Source organism: Artemia franciscana, chromosome 7 (genome assembly GCF_032884065.1).
Source record: "Artemia franciscana chromosome 7, ASM3288406v1, whole genome shotgun sequence".
In the NCBI taxonomy this organism is placed as follows: Eukaryota; Metazoa; Arthropoda; class Branchiopoda; order Anostraca; family Artemiidae; genus Artemia; species Artemia franciscana.
This window is the reverse complement of record NC_088869.1, coordinates 18,986,631-19,012,052: the sequence shown is the minus strand read 5'-3', so window position 1 is coordinate 19,012,052 and position 25,422 is coordinate 18,986,631. Positions and strand designations below refer to the sequence as shown.

At 35.3% G+C, this 25,422-nt stretch overlaps 1 protein-coding gene across 2 annotated transcripts in view; it reads left to right on the top strand.

The window, feature by feature from the left end:
- The first annotated feature begins 2,734 nt into the window (after positions 1 to 2,734).
- Positions 2,735 to 25,422, top strand: part of LOC136028941 (ATP-dependent (S)-NAD(P)H-hydrate dehydratase-like) — a 35,218-nt gene continuing 12,530 nt past the window's right edge. Inside the window, exons 1-2 of one of the 2 annotated variants that reach the window (XM_065706925.1) lie at positions 2,783 to 2,934; positions 16,535 to 18,490. In XM_065706925.1, the coding sequence (XP_065562997.1) occupies positions 16,535 to 17,959 (1,425 nt within the window). In that variant the 5' untranslated portion in view covers positions 2,783 to 2,934 and the 3' untranslated portion in view covers positions 17,960 to 18,490. Of the gene's footprint in view, positions 2,935 to 16,534; positions 18,491 to 25,422 lie in introns of those variants that run through there. The other variant, XM_065706926.1, reaches the window with a different exon arrangement.

The window sequence follows — 25,422 nt, the reverse complement described above, 5'->3', positions numbered from 1 at the left end:
ATAGCAGGTATGATCAAACGAGGAGAAACAGTGGTGGAAAATGATGTTAGCTAGGTGAATCTTTTGTTAGGTAAGTTGTCTTATTATTGCGTTCAGGACTTGTTCATGTAAGTTTAGTTCGAGTATGTGCATTATGCACCTATAATGAAACAAATTCAGACCCTGAGTGTCAAAAATGTTTATTGGTTATGTTTTGCGTCCGTATGAAAGGATGGAACAAACAAGTGATTAACATTGGGCTTTTAAGCTTATTGTGAATCTCCCTCCTGTGAATCCTCCCTCCACACAACAGTCTATGCTGCTGTAAAAAGACAAGAGAGGCTACTGATATGCTGGAACTGATTTCATCATTGGATGTATCATTAATGTCTATGATCGATTTTAAGCATTTAAATTTGTTGACAAGCTTAACTTGCCAATGTGTCAGTATTAGAGCTTTGGCGAGAATCATCGTTTGTCACCACTTTTGTCTTCTCAATACAGGTATTCAGTATCGAACGAAGATGACAGTTCCACGTTGACTTGAATGCAGATTCGTGTATGTGGCAGGCCTTATTCCATTTTGCAGCATTACCTTCAATAGAATTGCATCCAATTACTTAATTCAGTAATTATTGCGTCTAAATTGCATTTGAAAGATTCAAGATCAGTTGCCATTTGAACTCGATATCTGTAGCAATTATAGAGGTTTGGTTTGTGGCATTGCTTCCGGAGTTACTCGAATTCGGTTGACACCCTGTACCTGCTTACTTGCTGCTTCTTCGATGCGAGTTTGATATTCTCGTCAGAGATTCATTATTTTCATTTCTGTTTTGTTTTTCCCAAAAATCTTTTCCACTACTTCTTTTATGTTGTCTTTGATTGACCACAATTCGTACTCGATATTGCTTCTTGACCCAGAACCAGGAGGCATAATTAGGATGATCAACCGAATAGATAGCTTTGAGCAGAATTGCTCTAGGATTGGTTGAAGTGCCGTAAGTTTCACACTTACGGAGGGAGAACAACTATTCTTCATGCTGCTAGTTTGAGGGCAAAGACAGACCTCACTAGTTTGTGACTAGACTCGTTTTGAATCCAGTGGCAATGCATCCAAGGACTGTACAATTCGTGATAGACCTCATTCAACTTTCAGATATTGTAATGTAGTCAAGTTTAGATCATGTTCTTCCATCTTCGCATCAGCAGAAAATCCTGCGCAACGGCTTGTGCTTAAAACAGGGTATTTCCTATGGTTTGGTTATGACTTCGGCAAAATCCACAGGTCTTCTCCCACATTCGCATCAATCATGAATATGAATTTATGTACAGCTCATTCATTGTTGGCTGGGCAGCTATCAACATAGGCATTGAAATCACTCGCGACGATCAGAAGATCACATGCTTATCTGGATCTATCTGAATCTGTTAGATTATCATAGAACATATCTGTTATGAATTCTTCGGAAATTTTCATGGAAGCCTATGTGGCAATAGCAGTGATATTTAATAAGGGGCTCTTAAAGTAAGCCACGTCTAATCGCAATAGAGAAAAACTTGTCTTTCAAGAAGACCAATTTTCGCTTTGTCATTCAGGAGGAGTTCTACACTAGCTTGACTTGAAACACTGTTTAAACCGAATTAAAAAAATGGAAAGAGTCCCGTTCATCTAGAGTAAAAACAAATTCCTTTTTTTCGTGGTTTCTTTCACGCTCGTTTCAGATAGGCCAAGAACGTCCACGTCGTAGAATTTGGATTCTCCACCAAGTAACCAGTCTAGTATCCCACGCTGATTGCTACTGTTTAAATAGAGGGTCAGTTCACTGACTTTTTTGGTGGAGCCTCTGGTGCATCTCTTTCAAGGGTTGCCGTTGATGCAAGATCTCTTTAATAATTATCTGCCATTTCCACATAGTTTACATTAATATGTTTAACCGTCTAGTTCTTAATCCAAAAAGACACCCCTTATGAATGTTAGCTGACATTTGTCAAAGTTTAGGTTTGACAAAGCGGTTGCCACACTTCTTCCCCGGCGAGGCCACGTAGCTGAATTTCTAGTGAATGGGTGCAAAGGGATCTCCATTGGCTCGTATACATCAGGCAAACCGTGTGATAAGAATCCACCAGTGAGTCTCCACCACCTGAACGAGCGTGGAAGCAGGAATACCAACTTTTTTTTTGTGTTTGTTCAGTATGTGTGTATTTCTTATCATGTAGTGCGTAATAGGTTTGAGGTTATTCGCGTAACGTCGCTGCTAAATAGTAGTTTTATTCCTTACCGCCTGAACAGTAATTTGCAATTTAAGACTTAAGGCAGGCATCTACGACCTTTACTTTTTTACTACTTGGTATCTATTATAAAATAGTTTCCATTCCATAAACAAGTTTGCAGACTGCTTAAAAACACCTTTAGGCTTTTATTAAAATAAATTTCTTGGACACAGTAAGGTATGTCTATTTCCCTTTAAGAGCATCGAGCCCCTCAGATTTTGATCCCTTCCCCAATCAAAATACTGAAATTAGACCCATGGTAAAACGTCACACACGAATACAGCTTATTAAAGTCTGGGTTATATAAATCTAGCACAGCCCGAAAAAAAGTATAATAACTCTCTTCAAAATTATTGTATGAATACTTTGGGTTTTATTCCCAAAAGAAGGTTATAAGGCCAAGGATTCGAAAGGTTCAGGCTCCATCTTTTTAGTCTGCCTCTGTACAACTTTTGTCACGCACAATGTAATCATTACATAAAATTGAATAACTATATTCCAATAAGAAATTTTGTAAACCAGGGGAATTCAACCAGGATGTAAAACAAAATAAAACTGATGACTTGAGCGGGTTTTTAAGATGGATTTGAAGCGATTTAATGGATTTGAACCCTATGTTTCAGCGAAGAAGTAGAGGAATTAAATATTGACTGGCTGAAAATTTCTGAAGTAAATTTAAGAAAGGTAAAGTTATCCATCACTAAGTACTATATTGGCTACTTAATGCTCATAATTAAGCTTATACATTGTCTGGACTCCTGTGAAAATGCGAGTTTCTGGAATAGGATAAAGTTTATGTTAACAAACTGTTTAGGGAGCTAAAAAATAAACTTACCCCTATAGTCAGAATTGCATCCTGAATCCAAATTTAATACACATTTGCATTGGGAATTAACTTTACCCCTACTCCTATATATACAAGTCTTGTGTATATTCCAGGTCAGGGTACATATTTGCACATAAGACTGGTGGGGAGTAAAGCTTATTTTTGATGCAAATGAATATTGGATTATGATTCAGAATGCGATTCTAACAATAGTGGTAAGTTTGAAATACACCCCATGGTGTAAATGTTTAAGCACTCCAATACATAAGGAGGCAAGTGAAAAAAGTAATTCTTACTTCATTATATGCAAAATGATCCTAGGCTAGTTAATGTTTTTTCCAGGGCTAGAATCTTTATCTTTACTTTTTTCCTTGTTTTTCCAACTTTTCAATACAATTTGTGAAAAGCCATGTGTTTTCTGGCCATTTGAAACTTACTTAGTTTTGTAGAATGAACATCTAGGCTCTTTGAAATATTGGGTAAAATTCTAGCTAATTGACTTCTTGATATCTCAGAAAGGGTTTAGGTTAGGAAAAATGAAACTTTCAGGGATGAATCTACAGCCTAAAGTATATCCCAGGAAGGTATTTTGAAGCAACTACCTCTGCTCCGTTTCCCTCTAGAGGGCCCTGACCTTTGATGACCTTTAAAAATATGCATATTATAAAAGTGAAACCTTGCAAAATAGACCTTCTGCTTAGTTGAAGTACAACAAAATTGTTTTCAGCTTCATAACTTTGCTCAATTTCATTTTATAAGGTTTTAAAGATATGCAAATGTATTTTCTAAATTTTGAAAAAAAACATTGATATGGCTCAAAATTCTACTCAAATAACAGGAATAGCATTTTCAGAACTAAGGTAGAGAAAAAGCAACTAGTAACTGAAAATTAAGATAAAATGTTGTTTTGTCAAAATTTCAATAGGTATAGGCCTGTCATGTAGACAAATTTCAGGGCCCTCAAGAGGGTGAAGGAGTAGAGATAGGTACTTTAAAATATCTTCCCAGGACATATTTTAGACTATAGACCCATCCCTGAAAGTTTCATTTTCCTAACCTAAACCCTTTCTGAGATAACAAGAAGCCAATTAACTTACCAAAAATTGTAGGATGGCATATCATTCAGCACAAATTTGCAAAAAAAAACAACAAATTGTTTATTACAAGCTTAGCTTTTTTCATAAATTTTATTACAAAGATAGAAAAAGAAGGAAAGAAATGAGGATAAAGGTCCTCCTGGTAAATAGGCTATGTTAACTAGGATCATTCATGGAATAGAATGCTCATGTATTTACACCAAATTTGCCAGTTAACCTAGCCTAGTCCTGTGGACCAGGAGAAAATTGTGAATTTTCCTAATTTTTAGTTTGTGTACCTTATAAAGCATATTCTTTGGCTAAAAATGGTAGATCTCTACAGTCTGGGAGAGCAGTTCTTCTGAAGATATCAATTTAGTAAGATATAGAAGATGACTAGGCATATATCCCAGTTAGGTCCTGGGTCTACCCTTTAATCAATCAATCAATAGGGTTTATTATCAATTCAAAAAATTAACTACACATAAAAACAAAACTCTGTTGATTCCTGGATACCAAGATCCTTAATCACTACTTTTTAAACATAGGCTAATAAGCAGCATGGTCTCTGCTCTTAATCTCAGAAACAAACTTACCTCTCACTTATTCAACAAAACTACCAATTATCATCCTGCCCTTGCCCTGGGGGGAAACTGCCTCATCATTACACCAATAAAAAATTACTTTATTTCAATCTTTTTATATTTAATACTTTATATAAAATTCATTTTATTAATCATTATTTAACTAGTCTTTTCCACTGCTAATAAATTATTTTTGTTCTTCTTTTAAAAGGTGTAGGGGTGCTCTCAGCTCTTCTTGGAACAAGTTCCATAACCTTGCACAAGTTAATATTTAGAGCAAAATCCAATTGTATAGTTGGGGAGAAAGGTATTTGCAGGTTTGATGATGATTGGGTATTTACTTTATTCTGGTCCAAGATTGGCTGAAACAATGTTTTAAATGCAGACAAGAGTTCACCAGCTAGAAACCTAGAATACAAAGGTCAAGCAAGACCAATGATGCAGTCTAATTAATTTCAAAGATTGCTTATGAATCAAATTGAGCTTCTGCAGGTGAGATTAAAAATCCAATTGCCAGATCATTGTACAGTACTGTAAATGGGGTTTGATAGAGCATTGTATAGTAGGACTAGTGTTTCCTGGGGCAAAGTGTTCTTTAGTTTCTTTATTATTCCAAAATTCAGGGATATCTTCAGCTCTACTGCTTGAATGCAATGCAGGAATGACGGGCTCTCATCAAGCAGGACTCCCAGGTATTTTGCAAAATGGTTTTCTGACTGACTGATCAAACCTCTGGATGTTTTGATACCACATATTTCTAGATGGACACTTCTGACCTGGCAAAAAAATAAAATGCAAGATGTATCAATGTTAATCACAAAATGGTTAGAATCTATCCAGCATGTAAGGGTGACTTTTATTTTAATATAAATGTAAAAAAAATTTTCCTGGACTACAGTCAGTCAATCCTAGCTGGCCCAGTCCTAACCATCAGTCAATTCCAACTATCTACATCATATTTGAGAGTAGGTTGCTTGTCATGTGCTGCTGCAATATAAAAAAAGGAAATTCAAGGGAAAACCTCCTGTACAAAAAATTCTTCTCTACACCAAATCCCTCTACCTCCTTGAAAATTCTCCTGCATAGTAATAACAATTATATTTTTAAATTAAAAGAATTACTGAAACCCCCTCCATTTTCAACTCTTCTGTTGGAAAATTCTCTCCATGCAGATTCTCTTTCCCTCTCTACAGACCCACCCTTTTGCAAATTCATCCCTAGAAAATCCCTCTGACAATTTCTGTTCATTAGGGATTGATTCTATCAATAATAAAAAAAACATGATGATTTAATGATTCAATCAACATGAATATAATTTTTTGTTTCATGCATCATTCTTTCCACATTAGAGTTAATCCAGACTGAATAAAGTTGTTCTTTACCCTGTATTTCTGTAAATTATCTATTTTATTCATTCTGATAAAATATGCAAAGAGTTAGAAAAATATACTACTACTACTACTAATAATAACTTACTGTAGCACCAAGCTGCCTGAGGCCAACACAGCTATCATCACTCCTCCAACCTAATCTATTCAAGGCCTCCCTCTTTACACCCTCCCAAGCAATTCCCATTTCCTTGCAAATCAAATTCATTTTAATGTGGAAAACCCCCACCCCCTGCAGAAAATTCCCCTCTAGAAATTTTATCTTTAGTTGTAAAATAGTGAGAGTATTTTAAAATTCGAAAAGTATTTAAAAAATCAGGCTCAGTATCAAACTAACAAAACTGTTGAACAACAAATTTAGAGAATTTATTGAAAAATAATTTTATAATTCCAAAAGTGTGTCTAATTTATTGTTTCTGCTCCTCACTTATGTGTCTTGTATTGTATCTGCATCTCACGTATGTGTCTGATCTTGTATCTGCAACTCACCTATGTGTCTTATATTGTTTCTACACCTCACTTATGTGTCTTGTATTGTATCTGTGCCTCACTTGTATGCAAGGTTTGAGAGAATTTTCAGCAAACATCTGAATTTGGCAAAGAATCCAGCTCAAATGCTAAGAACCACCCAAGATCTGTAGTGTATAAGGAATAGTATAAAATAATGATTATCTATGAGGGTTTGGAAAGAGCTTCCTGGGTAAATTCAGGCTATAAATGGTTAAATAAAATTCAAACTTGTTTTCACCATGGTTTTAAGCTTTTGTTTCCAAATTAGTCCTACTTATTGAGATTTGGGTAAAATTGTGGTTTAGCAGCTTTTCAGTATAACTAAAATGAAGGGAAAAATATTTAAAGCAGGTAAAATATGTAATAAGAAACTTATTGCACAAACAGTATTAATAGTCTCAACATTATGGCTTCACTTTCAGAAGCCTTTACCATTGTCAAAAAAAAAATAGAAGAAGAAAAATCTAGCATAAACAAATTAATGCATACATACAAAAATGCTCGTCTTTGTTTAAACATTTGGGTGTAACCTTTATTCTTGATTTTCTTTTTTCATGAAGTTTATGTTTTTTCTTGTCTTTTTATGTTTACACTAATTTGTTTGAGCTATTTTTTTCTTCTTATTTTCTCCCTTTTTCCATTGATAAAGGTGCATTAGTAATTCAATTATTACTATTTAAATAAAGAACTTTATTTTAAAGTTATCTGTCTTATTAGAGGTTTTACCCGTTCTGAATATTTTCATGTTGTTTCAACTATAGATGGAAAGGCAGTTCAGTCTAAGAAATTGTTTGAGTTCCATTGTCTCCAAGAAGGGCTATGCAACATGAATGAATCTTTCATAAACAGATCTGTTGCCTAAAATTAGGGCCAGAGAAAGTACTTTGAGCTCCCAAGATTCTAAGGTCTTCAAAATTTGATAGATTCTTAAAAAAATGACTTTGGAATGAATTTCAGACAAAGAAGAATTGAAGCTTCAGTAACAGACAAAGACCATAATTTTTAACAGAAGAAGAACAAATAAATAGCTATTTGTAGCCATACCTTAGTTTTGAGTAACATGCTGTTATCCAATTTGTATTATCCTTAGAACTTGCAAAATTTTTTATGGAAACCCTGTTTTTTCACAACCTGGATTTTTTCAGTAACTATCTAGGCTTCTTCTAAATTTATCATTGCAAGTCCTGATCCAGGCATCAACAATGAAAAGTATCAAAAAACATAGCCTGAGTAATTTAAAATCAAAATCTGTTGAAAGGATTGTGGAAAAAACTGTTGATGCAAGTTTTAAAGGGCAAAAGTAGAAACCAGATTAATTGAAAGGAGTGGAAAGATAAAATGTTTGAGTTCTTCTGGAGGAAAAATTACAAACTAATTAATATTAATTGAAAAAAGCTGGGGTAATAAATACCATTCAAATAGTAGTATGTCTATTTGGATTTGTTATAAAAGGACAACTTATATGAGACAAAACCAAATCTGTCAATAGTGTTAATTAGTTTCATATATATTGACTGCACATTTAGTGCCTTTCCCTCCTTTATGAATGTCTTCAAAGCTTAAGGTCAATGTCAGATGATTTGTATTTTTTCTGATTTTAATGTCTATTTTGTCCTTCACATTCACAATATTAGCTGGCCATTTTCAGGATGCAGGTAATATTTTGCACTCCCCAGCCAGGGCACTATAAGCCTGGCCCTGAATTCAATGATGACATTCAACCTATAGATCCACTTGTACACTTCATCTTCCCATTGGATCTTTTTGCTTTTTGTACTGCCAGTGCCATTTGGAAGTTTTTTTTTAATTACCTATTCTTAGATAATCTGGATAGCCCTCTAGGGACCTTGGGCCTAGGCTCCAGCAAAATGCTATGTTTTCCAGAATTTCTGAGCTGCTCTTACTCAAATTTTTTGGTTGTTAGCCCCACTTTCCCCCAAAAAACTCCGTGTATGTATATTGGACCCTCCCTTATGTTTTGTATGCTGTACTCTTCTGGAAGCTTTTAATCAGAACTGTCCATATCAGTATTTGGTTTCTATTACTTCATCTTGTAACATATTTTGGATACTTTGTTTGCTCCCCTCTCCCATGGTACTGGAACTCTAAATGGTTTGGTAATTGAAAGCTGCTAGTGCTGATGTATTCTCAATTCATAGTTAGGCATAATGGGAAAACTGAGTGAAATTGATATAGTGTTATGTTGTGCATTATATTTTTGTCATTTTGTGGATTCTCAATAAATAACACCTTTTAATATATCTGATTTTCAAGGCAAAGAAATAAAACTGTACTAAATTGAAAACTGGATATTTCACCTAAGTTACATATTTATGGACTTGGATCAGCAGTAGATTTAATAAAACTTGCTCTATTGTCATGTGACTTACAGCTCTTGTCATGATGATGAGCAATGAGACCAGCTTCCTCTAGGTTGGCCTGAGGCTTGTGGTTTCTTCCACTGAGATGTGGGTTTGGGAAATTGGAGCTTGTTGGCTTTGTTTTTACACATAGTAGGGGGAATCCCCTGAGATGTTTTCATGCATGCAGGGTATACTCAAAGTCTACCACAACCCCATGCTGGTACATCATGTGGTAGACAAAGGAGGTGGCTGTACCAGCAAAGAATGCCCTGGGAAGCTGTGTTGAGACAGGAACTTTTATGTGTTCTCTAAAGAGAAGTAGTAACTGAATGTAAAAACATCCATTTTTCTTCTCATTTCGGTCTTAGAAAGAGTTCTTTCTTTATTTGTCTCCAGGGCAGAGAAAGAATGGAAGATAAAAAAAAGTCTGTTGTTTAAACTTGGTTCAGCTATCCAGAAATACTTAAGTCAGTTTTTTGAAAAGATTTGGTAAGTAGAAAAAAAGAAAAAAAATCTAAAGGAAGATATTTGAGTTGCCTTTCAACAATGCAATGATAATTTAGTTGTAGAAATTAGCTAAATGACTTCTTTATATTTAACAAAGATGTGCTTTTCTTAGCCAGTGTTTATTAGTCCTGGTTTGAATCTTCTTAACCTAGATGTTGAGATATCTTTCTGTTTTAATGCTTGTTTTTTACTTTTACATCTCTTTCATGTACCTAAGGTTTTACAATTTTCTGACTGTTTGACTTATTTGAGTTAAAGATTTTGCAGGAATATTTATTCTACAAATGTTACTCAGAAAGTACCTCAATATTGTGAAATAAAAAATTTACAATGTAAAGGAATGTTTTCAATGTTATTGTTGGTACAAAGCTATACTCTTGAACTGAAATTCAGTACAGTCCTCTTTTGGTTGTGTTTGGTTTGAATTTCAGTTTTTTTTTTGCCAGATTAGTTCCTCTCTCTTCCCAATAAAATTTGTAAACCATTTTTGTGTTAGAAAATAGTATTTAGATATCATTGGAGGACTTCATTTCCAAATTGTACATAATCTTATAGTGCAAATCAGAAACAACATAGGGGCACTGGTCACCTCTTTAGACATGTGTTAATTTGAAGAGACCTTAGACACAAAAAAGATGGGGATATCCCACCTGTGCCATCTGTCTCCTCAAGAAAGTGGTTGAAGTTTCAGGTGGCATAACATGATTGCAAGTTATTGATACACATCTATTCTCAACCACACATATATGTTCAATGTGTAAATGCCTAAGGGTTATCAAGTCGGAAATTTTTGGGATTGTTGAGGGAGACGTTGAACTAAGTCAAAAGACTATGTGCATCCAGGTGCTCAATAGGGTATATTTGCAATATCTTAGCAACTGCTAAGAATATTAAGTAAAAACTCTTGAAGCATTTTGAGAGGGATGCTGCACTAAATAAAAGAAAAACACTAGGTGTATTCAAGTTTCAAAAGGACATATCTGGGCGTATCTGTATTAATCTCAGGAAGAGCTCCAAGTATTGAGTTCAAATTTTCAGAGAATACTCAGGTGTATGTTAAATTAAATTCAACTAGATCTACGTTGCATGGACAACGTGAGGTGTTGCAATAACCTTTGTTTGTCTTCGACTAGTAAAGTGTTGCGAGAGCAACACTTTGGCAATGTTTCCTTGCCTCAATTAAACGCTGAAGTTGTTAATCTGTAAGGATATTAAAATAAATACTATGCACACAAACTTGCAAAGGTTGCAAACCCCTCATTGCAACTAGCTAAAGTTGCAAACCCCTCATCACTGAAGATGATTGTAGCCTAACAACCGATTATTACTTACAAGTCCTCTACATGTCTTACCACTGGAGCCAAATTGATCTTACCATCAAATACACTGGAAACAAATAATAGGTACACCAACTAACAAAAGTTGCGAACCCCTCATTTCTGATTATTAGCTAACAACCGACTGTTGCTTAAAACTCCCCTACATATTTCACAATTGGTATCGGCCTATTTTTGGTTTCAGTTTGTAACTTACTACTGAAGTTGTCAACCCCTTTAAACTTTCAAGCTGATATGTCTCATGAAGGAATTTTTCTACCAAAAAATGGATGACATATACTTTGCTCAGCTCATCAAGAGCTATCGACTGCCATCGAAAGAAAAATCTATCTATCTTAGTTCAAAAGTTGACTTTTTTACTGTTGGCTGAGTTTTTAACTTCATCATTTAGAAAGGAGCAAAGGATAAACTCTGATTTCTTTAGCAATGAGAGAACTTTAAAAGTTTAAGAAACACATCTGATATCATTTCTGTATTGGTCTATTTTTGGTTTCAGCGTGTACCTTATTACTGAAGTTGTCAACGCCTTTAAACTTTCAAACTGGTATATCTCATGAAGGAATTTTTTTTACCAAATAATGAATGACATATACTTTGATCAGCTCATCAAGAGCTATCCAATGCTATCGAAAAAAAATCTATCTGTCTCAGTTCAAAAGTTAACTTTTTTGCGGTAGACCAATTTTCTAACATCATTACTTAGAAAGGAGCAAAGGATAAACTCGAACTTTTAAAGCTTAAGAGGCCATCTGATACCATTTCTCTATTGTAATCCCAAGTGCAAAAAGCCGAATGATAAACTCAGTTGAAATCATGAACAAAATGGGTTGAAACACAAGCAAAAACCTTCCTTTTTGGCCCCAGACAAGAGTTCTACAAAGCTTTTCAAAATGCAAAGTCACATTCATCAATCCGGCCCAAGGTCCACACTTTCCCTAAAAACCGCAGAGGCTAGACCCTTACCACTTTCTAGGAATAAGCTGAAATCAGGTGCTAGGAAAAAAAAACATGACAAAACCAAAGTGTTGCTCTTGCAACACAAATACAGTATATGCATCACTATTAGAAACTATTAGTTTTTTTTATTTGCCAGAGGCTATACTCTAGCATAGACTAGCAAAGAACTATAAGGCTTCAATGTATTATTATTTTTTTTCCTTGAGCCACTTTGTATGGAATGGGGGAGTCTTAGAAGTTTTAGGAGGTACTTATTTGATTGGTGATTGAAAATTCCACTGATGTTTTATGGGTCAAAAATAATCAGAGAGTCACCAGCCCTCCTCCCACTTAGATGCCATCCCCTCAGATACATCCATTCAAAATTTCCATATAGCCATTTTATTTGAAATAGTTAAAAGGTCCAATAACTATGGATCCAGAGAAGACATGACCACTTACAGCTCTCAGGGAAGGTGTTGTAAACTTTGCAATATGTCCATTGTCTCTATATTGGTTATGTTACTGGCGAAAGGGGGGAGTGCTTGATCCTAAGTGTGTCAGCAATGGCTAATGGTATTAAGGTGAAACTTCAGGGAATGTTAAGGGGGATCTTGAACTGAAAAAAAGAAAATATGTGCATCCAGGTTATCAAAAGGGCATATTGGCAATGTCTTACAAATGGCTAAGGGTTTTAACTTGGAAATTTCAGGGCTGCTACTGCTACTACTACTACCACTGTGAGTGCAGCTAAGAGTACTTGCAGATAGGACTACAACTACTTGATGCAGTGCCAACTTGCAACTGTGACTACTTGTTACTAATACTTCTTGTGATTGCAAGTACTTGTGACTGCTTGAGGATGTGACTTCGACTCATTGCGACTGTGACTACTTGCCACTATTACTACAACTAATTGACAACGGGACTAAGACTTATTGTGACTGTTACTACTTGTGACTGCGACTGTGACTGCACTAATTGTGACTGTGACTGCTATTGCTCCGATTGTGATTAAGATTATTACTGGTGCTACTGCTTCTACTATTGTTAATGCTATCATGAATGCTACTACTATTGAAATAAATAAAACAACTGTAAGTGCATTTGGGTTGCCAAAAGTGCTTTTCTGGAATATCTCAGGATTGGCTAAGGCTATTAAGTTGGAAATTTATGGGAATGCTCAAGGATAAGTTGCACTACACCAAAAGACTATATGCATCTAGGTGTGCTATAGGACAAATTTGAAATATCTCAGCAACTTTTAAGAATATTAAGTTAAAACTCTCCGAGAATGTTGAGAAGGGTGTTGCCAAAAAAGAAAAAGAAAAAAAAGATACTAGGTGCATTCAGGTTTTCAAAAACACATATCAGGGTGTTTCTATATTAATCTCAGGAACAGCTACAGGTATTAATCTAAAATTTTCAGAGAATGCTAAGATTGATGTCAATGGCCAATCTGCAATATCTCAAGAATATTTGGGAATAGTAGGTTGAGCCTTTCAGAGAGTGGTCAGGAAGATCCTGAAATTAAAGTTACTATATGCATCCTGGTTGTCAAAAGGACATAACATTCAGGAAATGTTGCTTGAATGTTGGAGTAAATCAAAAGAGAGCATTTGCATCCAGGTTGTTAAAATGACATATTTGAAATATCTCAGGAATGGTTAAGGTTGAAATCTCCAGAGAGTGTTGAGGGGAATATTGGACCTTATCTGAAGACACTATATGCATCCTGGTTGTCAAAAGGAGATAACATTCAGGAAATGTTGGAGTAAATCAAAAGAGAACATTTGCATCCAGGTTGTTAAAATGACATATTTGCAATATCTCAGGAATGGTTAAGGTTGAAATCTCCAGAGAGTGTTGAGGGGAATGTTGGACCTTATCTGAAGACACTATATGCATCCTGGTTGTCAAAAGGACATAACATTCAGGAAATGTTGCTTGAATGTCGGAGTAAATCAAAAGAGAGCATTTGCATCCAGGTTGTTAAAATGACATATTTGCAATATCTCAGGAATGGTTAAGGTTGAAATCTCAAGAGAGTGTTGAGGGGAATGTTGGACCTTATCTGAAGACACTATATGCATCCTGGTTGTCAAAAGGACATAACATTCAGGAAATGTTGCTTGAATGTTGGAGTAAATCAAAAGAGAGCATTTGCATCCAGGTTGTTAAAATGACATATTTGCAATATCTCAGGAATGGTTAAGGTTGAAATCTCCAGAGAGTGTTGAGGGGAATATTGGACCTTATCTGAAGACACTATATGCATCCTGGTTGTCAAAAGGACATAACATTCAAGAAATGTTGCTTGAATGTTGGAGTAAATCAAAAGAGAGCATTTGCATCCAGGTTGTTAAAATGACATATTTGCAATATCTCAGGAATGGTTAAGGTTGAAATCTCCAGAGAGTGTTGAGGGGAATGTTGGACCTTATCTGAAGACACTATATGCATCCTGGTTGTCAAAAGGACATAACATTCAGGAAATGTTGCTTGAATGTTGGAGTAAATGAAAAGAGAGCATTTGCATCCAGGTTGTTAAAATGACATATTTGCAATATCTCAGGAATGGTTAAGGTTGAAATCTCCAGAGAGTGTTGAGGGGAATATTGGACCTTATTTGAAGACACTGTTTGCACCCTGGTTGTAAAAAAGGACATATATGTAATGTCTAAGGAACAGCAAAAGTGGAAACTCTTCAGGGATTTTCAAAGGAGCATATGCAAAGTAGATCAAGAACTGCTAGGGTATCAATTTTATAACTTTCAAGGAATTTTGAACTTAATCAATAGACATTATGTCAACATAGATTGTCAGTTTGACATTTTTCCCATACCACACTACACAAACGCTTATGTCAAAGTCACAAATAAAAGTTTCATATATTTTATATAAGTGGCAGACCATTTTAAGTACATTTCCTAGATTTTGCTGGTGAATCAAAATCCTAGTTCAAGAACCATTCCAACCTGGACTTCAAATTCAATGGAATTTATTCTATCAAATGCAATATTAAATACAGAGACAGCATTCAGATCACCTTATGCAACTATACAAAATACATTATTTTCCTTCATAAGCTTAAATCTGAAAAAAAAACTAGAGAAATATGAATTATATTTACCAATGATCAAACTTTGACAATTTGAATTGAACAGAAAATAATTCTTGAAAAAACTTCATGAAAAAAAGAAGTTTTTCATAAAAAACTAAAGAGCCTTATTGAAACTTAAGACGAGCAGAAATAAAATTCTGTCATAATTCAAAATTAAAACAACCAAAAATTACCTGGCAAAGAATAAATAAACGCATAACAAACAGAAACTAAAACCAATACTCACATCAATCATACATATAACAGATACTGATATAAATGAATAATTTAATTCTAAAAGAGTAAAAATGAAAATGAATGCTCAAGTCAAACTTAAAATGAACATGAATTACTACAAACAGGACTTCAACTGCTCCTCCTCCCTCTAATCGTAAACCTTCTAAAAGCTACTGTGTTGTTTACAGTTTACTGAAAACAAGATATATTTCAATTTTTTTTTTAGAATTAATACATCAAAAAATGCAAAAAATAATGATATAGCCTGCATGTAGTTTTCAATAAAACGGAAATGACACAGTAGCCTTTAGAAGGTTTATGGTTAAGAAGGGGGCAGTAGCCAATGTCCTGTTTGTAATAATTTGTTTGTTTTGGTTTTGACTTGACTCTTAATTTTTTATTGTTATATGATTGAATTATTCATTCATATTCGTATCCATTATTTTTGTGTTTGATTATTTATTTCAATTTCTGTTTGTTTTAGGTTTCCCTTATTGTTTGATGGTAATTTCTGTTCTTTTCAAGATTGAATTATTATAGGACTTTATTTCTGCCTGTCTAATGCTATATATCGTTTTTGGGATTCTTTTAATTATTTAATTTGAAAGCACAAGCAACTTTTGCAGCAGCTTCCTCAACTGGAATGGAATTTTTTGTTCTCTATCGGATTAATTCATTGGATATATGAATGCTCTGATAGTTCTGTGATACCAGGTTAGTTATTTCATTCGAAATGCTGAGGATGATGTACACAGACTGTGTGAGCGACTTTCATTAGATCATTGGTCAATCAACATAAGAAATTTTTGAATGAGATTTGACTGAGCAATATATACATTGTATTTGATGGATCTGATTAGTTTCTGCATCTACTAGTAGTGAAAATACATGAAAAATGGATGGAGCCAAATAAACATAATTTGGTGCTTTACAGTGGGCCGAATCCATCAAGTGTTCAAACCCAATGAGCATTTTTTATGGTGCATTTGTTTGTGTGAGTATTTATTTATGGGATTGATTTTAGCTGATTGCTACTGGGGAAACCATAAAGAGCAGTTTGAATAGTAGCAGGACTGTCGCTACGTTTTTGCCAATGTAGTTTGCACTCACCTTCATATTAAAATTAAGCTGGCTGCCCTTCTGGCTAACTGGTTGAGATCGAGTGGCAAGGGGTTTCTTGGTCTTGCTCTGGGAGGTTCTTATATTTACTGTCTCTTTTATTATATATAAAAGAAAACCTCTGAACTATATTTGTAAAGATATAGCAATAGTCCTGCTACTACTCACACGGCTTGTTACTGTTATGTAAACAGAAAAACTATATACCCCTGCAGCATCTGTATATTCATTAATATGTGATTTCGTCCTTTTCTATTGTGTTCGTTTCTTGGACTAACCAAATATTCTCTTGTTCTAGATGTCTTTGAGTACTCAGCCTCACATAAAAATTAAGCTGCCTGCCCTTCCGGCTAACTGGTTAAGATGGAGTTGCAAGTGGTTTCTTGGTCTTGCTCTGGGAGGTACTTGTATTTACTGTCTTTCTTATTATATGCAAAGGAAAAAGCATCCTCCTTTTGTTCCTCGTCAAAGAGGAAAAGCAGGAGCAACAAGTCCAACCTCTGAACTACATTTGCAAAGACGTAGCCATAGTCCTGCTTCTACTCACACTGCTGGCTATGGCTTTTTAAATGGAAAATGTGTTACACACAATCCACAACAATTAGGTGCTATGGGTGTTGAGGCCTTAGATGTTTCTGTGCAATATTGGCAGGATGCACTGGAGGCTTTTAAATCAGGTAATCCAAACGCACTTCCATCTGCTAGTGAAGTGAGTCTCTGCCGGAAACTAGAGCATATTTTAACTGCTGCTTATGCACTTCAGGATGAAGCTGAACATCTATTTCTGCATGATCAGTCTATAATATTTCAGACTGAAGAAACGCGTACTGTTACACCAACTCCATCACTTTGGAGTAAGCGTACTTTTAGTACTTCATCTTTTGGATCTTTTTACTCAGCAGAGGGTGATATACTCGAAGATGTGAATTCTTTTGAACATCAAGAAACGGTCCCCGAGCTCTATGACCAGGTCTTACATTTAGTAGAAGAACATTCACAAGATTCTTTTGTGCCATGTAGATGTTTAAGAACAGAGATGCTAGGCTGTAAAAGTGACAATGATTTTTTAGTCAAGTTACATTGCGTTCGCCTTGCCTTTCAAAATATCACTAATGATTATTCTAGAAAAAATTGGCTGATTGAATCTGGAAGAAATTTGCTTAGTAGTCTTTTTAAAAGACTAAATCGGGAAGCAGCTGATTTAATATCTGCATATGACTCCCTCGTACGGCTTCTTGCTGAACCAGAGCGCTGGAAAGAATCTTTGGAAGAATTCAAGACGCGCGGTATTGTGTGTGTAAACTTCTTTGATATTGTTCTTGATTTTGTACTGCTGGACTCATTTGAAGATCTTGAAGCCCCTCCTAGTGCTGTTTTAGCTATTATAAAAAATAGATGGCTATCAAACGGATTTAAGGAATCAGCCATGGCAACAGCTTGCATGTCCGTGCTGAAAAACAAACAGCGAAAGTTAAAATACAGTGATGCATTCCTTGCTAGATTCTATGCTCTTAATCAGCACCTTGCTCCCGCGCTTGCTTGGGGGTTTTTAGGGACTGATGAAGCATTAAACAAGACTTGTTGTGAATTTAAAGATGATGTGATTGATGTGCTTTGTGGTATATTCGACACACGTATTGTGAGTTATGATAATATTGGAACGTTAGAGCTTGATATAGTGAGGCTGCTGGAGTCTAAACTAAGTGATATGAGCAATCGATGATTGTTTTTCAAACAAAATACCTCCCAGAAACTGATGACCGTTTTGTTTTTAGTTTTATGTCTTCACATTGTTTGGGTCTACCTGCACAGCTGGAACAGGGGAATGGGAGTTTCAGGTTGAGGATCCTCCCTCCTCCAAGATTGCTCTGAATGACCCAGCATTACCTAAATAGAACTTATTTCGTATTTATTACCCGTCAGATTTCTCCTAGGATCTTATTGCTCCCTCAAAGTTCTGATTTATGTTAAGCTTTCGTTTGGCTATTTTTGGATTTTCAGTGAAAGAATCAAGGCATATCTAATTGCCAAGCATCAAGTGAATCAATGAAGTTGAATAATTTTTTTTTAATTAGACATTCCAATATTTCATTTAAATTTGCAATTCTCTTATAAGAGTTTCTGCACAGTCGATAATACTGATTCGAAATCAAAGAATTCTGTAGTACCTGGATAGACTAATTTGTATTGATTTCTTGGTTTATTTGTTTTGAAGTTTTCTTAGAAATTGGAAATAAAATCGATTTTATTTGAACATTGTGCCTTTTAAAAATTAGATCAATACTTATATATTTTGGTGTGAAGTCACAGAAAAGAGAGGGAGACCGATTATTCTCCCCCTCCCTCTGAGAAGGCAAGGGAAAGGTTTTCTGGAAAACTTAAATTCAGAGGCAATGCTAAAGTGTTACCTATAGTAAAGATTCATTAGGATTCATTGTTTTATGATCTATTTATTTTATCTTTTTTCCCAGAGATATTTCATATGGAAGAAGTGGTCATATGAAATTCGTAGGGGGCTCATTCGATTCGAAATAGGAAGTTCTAGGGTCATTTTTAAGATTACAAGGTGATTGAATTGCAACTAGGCCTAGGCCCCCCCATGTCCACTTTTTCCTTAACATATCTGATCAAAAGTTTGAGATGACATTTTTGTTCGGAAGAGTTCAAGATCAAGTATCTATGCCTCCCCCCACAGCCCGAGGCAAGGGCTGTAAGTTAAACAAGTTTACCATTGTTAACACAATGATTTTATTGAAGGAGTGGTTGTACAAATTTCAAAGGAGGCTCATTTGATGTGAAATCTTAAGTTCTGGTTTACCTTTCAAGAGTCGAAAGTGGTTGGAGGGCAACCCTGCCCATATCTTTAAAAAAATGAATTCGATTAAAATTTTAAATAGCTATTTCGTTCAAAATAGTCCATAGGCAATGCGACTATGTGTGCGGGGGTTAGACCCCCTCCTTCCGCCCCAGGACAAGGGATGTAAGTTACGCTAGTTACCCATTCCTAACATTTAAGTTTTCTATAGAAGAGGTGGTTGTATAAGCTTTGGAGGGGGCTCATTCGATTGGAAATCGATAGTTCAAGTGCCCTTTTTAAGAGTCAAAAATGACCGGAGGGCAGCTAAACCTTGTTGCGTCATTTTTGCTTTACTGTATGTTTACTACAATAAAACATAAACATAGAAATTACCGTAACTGCTATATGTATCTTTTCTATGATTGTTTGTCTCAATTTCTGTTCGTTTCGGATTTCAATTATTGTTTAGTAGTAAGTTTTGGTCGTTTTGAGTTTAAATCTTTATAGGAATTCATTTCTGGTGGTCTTGATGTATCTCTTTACTTTTCTTTGAAGAACTTCTTTCTCAGAAAATTTTTATTTAATCAGAGGTATTACTATGGCGTCGCCTATAGTAAAGGCCATACGGCTCCAATGTTTTATTATTTATTTTTTTTTTATTAGAGGCACTTCAAATGGAAGTTGTCGTTCTATAAACTTCAAAGGGCGCTCGTTTGATTGGAAATAATGAGTTTTAGTGCTCTTTTTAAGAGTCAAAAGTGAGAGAAGGCAACTAGCCCCCTTCCCACGTGCCATTTTCCCCAAATACATCCGATAAAATTTTGAGGTAGCCATTTTATTAAAAATAGTTTAAAGATCATATAAAAAAAAACTGCAGGGCCTGGTGTCAGGTGTTGTCAGTTATGCCCTGAGGGCAGATGTGGTTCTTATTGAAGGAATGTATGTATCAACTTCAGACAGGGTTCATTTGATCGGAAATTGAAAGTTCTAGTTCATTTTTTAAGAGTAAAAACAGAGATCGGAGTGCAACTAGCCCCCACACCCTTTTTCCCTAAATGTATCAGATAGAAATTTTAGATAGCAATTTTGTTAAAAATAGTTCAAAGATCATGTAACAAAAACTCCTGGATCGACACAACCCACCAGGGCCCGGGAGTAAGCGTTTTAAATTATGCCCTGGGGGCAAATAAGGTTCTTACAGAAAGGATACTCGTATAAACTTCAGAGAGGGCTCATTTGATTGGAAATTAAAAGTTCTAGTCTAATTTTTCAGAAGAGATCAGAGGGCAACTAGCCTCCCCCACGCCCTTTTCCCCAAATGCTTCAGGTAAAATTTTTAGATAGCCTTTTTTTTAAACATAGTTCAAAGGTCAAATAAAAAAACTTCAATGTTGACACAACTCCCTAGGGCCCTGAGGCAGGGTCCATAGCCCCCGGGACAAAAACTGCAACTTATGTAAGTTGCCCACTATTAGAATATAAGTTTTTTTTGGAAGGGAGGAGGATCGTACTAACTTTGGAGGGGGTTCATTTGATCGGAAATTGAAACTTCTATTTTTTTTTTTTTTAAGTCAAAAGTGATCAATGGGCAACTACCCCACGCTCCGCTTTTTCAAAGGATCATTTGGAGATCAGCCAATATTTGGAGATTGTCATTTTGTTCCAAAAAGTTCAAAGGCCAAATAACCATGCTTCCGGGATGGAAACCCCTGCCCCCAACCCCGAGAAAATGGGTCTGAGTTATGGAACTTGCTTATTGTTACTTGACACTTATAAATTTTTTGTTGTTACACGAACAAAATTAATTAACAAAAAATTTTCCGAAAAACAAGTTTTTCAGAGAAAAGTAAAGGCCATACTAAACTTAAGGTCAGCAGGTACAAATACCTGTTAAAATTCGAACTAGAAACGACCAGAAATTACTATTAAAGAATAAATGAAATCCAAAACGAACAGAAATTAAATATACAATCATAGCAAAAAAATACAACAAGTAATAATATAAATGAATAAATAAATCTTAAAACGAGCAATGCATAAATTGAATGTGCAAATTAAGCTTAAAACAAAACAAATATTATGCTACTGGAGTATAAATGAAACCCAAAACGAACAAAAAAAACAAAAAAAAAACAATCAATGCAAACAAACGTACAATACATACTAACATAGAGCGATTAAGATATCTTAAAATGAGTGAAACTTAAATTGAATATGCAAATCCAGCTTGAAACGAACAAAAATCACAACAAAAAAGAGTTTGGATATCGCCTCCTTCTCTCACTGTAAAAGTCTTAAAATTTACTGCGTCATTGGCGCTTTGCTGAAAACGAATTATATGACACATATTTTTTTTTCTTTTTACTAAATATTGGAAATAAACATTGAGATTACTGTAAAATTTTGAACTGATGAGCTTTGAGCAATTAATAGCATTATACATCAAATATTCAGTTTAATTTACTATTTCTCTCTAAGAATGTTCAAGACGAATATACTTCCACTACAAACAAGAGTGTGGATACTGCGCCCTTCATTAACTGTAAAAACCTAAAGCCTACTGTGTCATTGGCGCTTTATTGGAAACGAATCATATTACAAATATTTTCTTTTCCAGTTATTACTGCATTGAAAATGAAAATAAAAATTACAATGAAACAAAATCTTGAACTGACGATCTTTCAACAATTAACATCACTATATATCAAATATTCAATTTGATTTTGTTTTATACTTTCCAAGGCTGTTCGAGGCATATAGTTTTCAGTAAAGCGCCAATGGCACAGTTGGTTTTGGACTTTTACAGTGACAGAAGGAGGCGATAACCCTCCCCCCATCCAAGCCCAAATTATATATTCCCCATATATTCTATCAATTGTGTTTGCCTTGTCTCACGCTAAGCTGAAAGAAACAAACGAAGAAACCAGTTTGTTCTCGAGTTTAACATAGCGTAAACTTGAGTGAGTAGCGTATAATACACAAGTACAAAAATTCCTTCCCCCTACGGAAAAAAACAAAGCTCAAACAAAATTCCCAAATTTTGAAGGCCTTATTTTCCATGGGTGGTATTCTCTGGGCAGAATTTTCCACGGGGGATATTTTCTACTCGAAAGGTATGTATTTTCCAGGGGGGGGGGGTCGCCTAGAACCCTAGAAAATACTGCAGATCATAAAACCATATTTTCAAAACCTGGCCAGGAGCAAAAAACTAAGGGGGCAAAGAGATCCCTTTCCCTCAATTACCGCCGTTAGAACTAGCACACATGCTTCGTTGCAGAGTGAAGATTGAAGCTTCAATTCAAAACTGTTCAAGACTAGTTCAATTCAAAACTAGTTCAATTCAAATTGAACTGTTCAATTCAAAACTACCTTAAAATTGATAGATTTTAGTTGTAAAGTTTTTAGTTTTAGATAATTTATTTTTGCAATAATCTTAAACTTTTAAGATGAGTAGGCGATTTTTAAAACTTACTAAGAGGGTCCGGAGGAGGAGTATATGTGAGGGGTACTTATAAACTTCCAGTTAAGGGCATTGGACCATAACTATTTGAATTGTGCCGTTTTATGGTTCCAATCTCTTCCTCTTAAAAAATGGCGCCAAAAATACCGTTGTAGCGCTATATGACACTTATGGACGGTAAAATTGATATAAAGCACGTGTATATGAGTAATAGGTTTATAATGAGCCTTCCCGGGATATGCTTTAAAAATGAGTGCATCACATTTGCAAAAATAGTGGATTATCTGAAAAGTAATCATAATTTAAAAAAAGATTTATCCAAGCAGGAATCGAACGCACGATAATCTAATATGAAGTCCAGCGCTGTAATAACAGAACCAGGCCTCTAATATTGTAATTTAATATATTGGTGTTTGCAGGACTGTAATTGTGTAGCTTATTAAGGGGTCCTGGAGGAGGAACATGCTGGAGGTGTTCTTGCAAACTTCCATTTCAGGATTTTGGACCATCCGTATTACAATGATACCGTTTTATACTTCCAAGACTTTCCACTTAAGAAGTGGTTCTAAAAGTGTTGTTATCAGTGCTATATCTCACTTACGAATGGTAGGATTGATAGAAAGCACGTAGATAGTAGCAAAAGTTACCAAATGAGCCATTACGCATCAGTCTAAAAAGTTCTGGTAGCCCACTAGCCTCAGCTTTTCCACTTGAGGCATGGTACCAAAAGTGCCGTTTTTAATGCCATTTGAACTTGCAGATGGCGGAATCTATAAGAAGAACGTAGATGTTAGTAATATTTTTTATATGAGCTATCAAAAATCTATCTAATATGTTCTGGTAGCCCGTTAGTCCAACCCCTTGAGAAACGGCATAAAAAGTACGATTTTTCGTGGCATATGGAACTTGCAGATGACTCAATTTATATATATCCCGTACACATGAGAAATAGCGTTTGAATAAGCTCTTCAACATCTACCTCCCCATGCCCATGAGGCATGGGGAGGGCCACTGTCCCATCCAGAACCCAGTTTGCCGCCTAGCTGAAATATTGTCTCTGCAAAAAAGCATGGGAAAACTAAGATAAACCTGAATGAACAGTTCGTGGTAACGAACTGTACTAAGGAGTGACCCGGCTCAAAAGTAACCGAAACTCTAAAAAATGGAACTTTGACACCAATAGTTACATCAAAAGAATCGCATTTTAATGCTGATTTTAAATATATAAGTTTCGTAAAGATTAGTCTTACCAATAAAAAGTTACGAGCCTGAGAAAATTTGCCTAGTTTTCGAAAATAGGGGGAAAACCCCCCTAAAAGTCATGCAATCTTAACGAAAATCACACCATCAGATTCAGTGTATCAGAGAACCTTATTGCAGAAGTTTTAAGCTCCTATCTACAAAAATGCGGAATTTCGAATTATTTGCCAGAAGACAAATCACGGATGCGGGTTTATTCGTTTTTTTGTTGTTTTTTTTTTTCTTCCCCAAGTGTGATCGTATCGACTCAGTGGACCTAGAATGTCGTAAAAGGGCTCATTTTGACGGAAATTAAAAGTTCTAGTGCCCTTTTTAAGTGACCAAAAAAATTGGAGGGCATCTAGGCCCCCTCCCACGCTAATTTTTCCCCAAAGTCACCGGATCAAAATTCTGAGATAGCCATTTTATTCACCATAATCGAAAAACCTAATATCTATGTCTTTGGGGACGACTTACTCCCCGAAGTCCCCGTGGGAGGGGCTGCTAGTTACAAACTTTGACCTGTGTTTACATATAGCAATGGTTACTGGGAAGTGTACAGACGTTTTCTGGGGGATTTTTTTTCGGTTGGGGGTTGGGGGCACGTGGGAGGATCTTTTCATGGAGAAACTTCTCATGGGGGAAGACACTTTCAATGAAGGGGGCGCAGGATTTTTTAGCATTATTTAAAAAAACAATGAACAAATAAATATGAAAAGTTTTTTCTACTGAAAGTGAGGAGCAGTATTAAAACTTAAAACGAACAGAAATTATTACACATATGGAGGGTCTACCTCCTCGTAATGCCTCGCTCTTTGCGCTAAAGTATTTTTATTAATTTCAACGATTTATTCTACGGCCTTTGTGATTCAGGGGTCATTCTTAAGGAATTGGGACAAAATTTAAACTTTAAATGTAAAGAGCGAGGTATCGACGTGGGGTGAGCCCCCTCATATACGTAATAAAAACATTTGAATATAGAAGTTCGTTACGTAAATTAATTCGTAAATTTTTTACTTATGAAAATGTTCGTAAAAAATTAAAAGTTATAGTTGCCTTTTTAAGTAATCAAAAAATTGGAGGGCAACTAAGCCTCCTCCCTCGCTCCTTTTTTCTCAAAATCTTCCGATTAAGACTATGAGAAAGCCATTTAGCCAACAAAAATTAATATGCAAATTTTGTTTTAATTATTTATGTGCGGGGAGCCAAGATCAAAACATGCATTAATTCAAAAACCTCCAGAAATTAAACAAAAAAAAAAAAAACAATTTTTTTTTTAAAAATGAAAGTAAGGAGTGACAGTAAAACTTAAAACGAACAGAAAGTACTCCGTATATGAAAGGGGATTTTCCTCCTCAACGCCCCACTCTTTACGCTAAAGTTTTTTACTGTTTTAAAAAGTAGAGTTAAGAGAAAGAGTCAAACTTTAGTGTAAAGAGCGGGGTGTTGAGGAGGAAAAGGACCTTTCATATACAGAATAATTTCTGTTCGTTTTAAGTTTTAATGTCGCTCCTTACTTTCATTTTAAAAAAACTTGTTTTTTCTTGTTTAATAATTCAAGCATCCAGAGAAAAATAAGTTTTTTTTTGTATATGTGTGCTTTTATGGTACTATCTGGCTCATTTTTCATTTTCATTATGATTTGTGCTTGATTTGAGAAAATTGATTCGACCTCCTCCTCCCCCAGGAT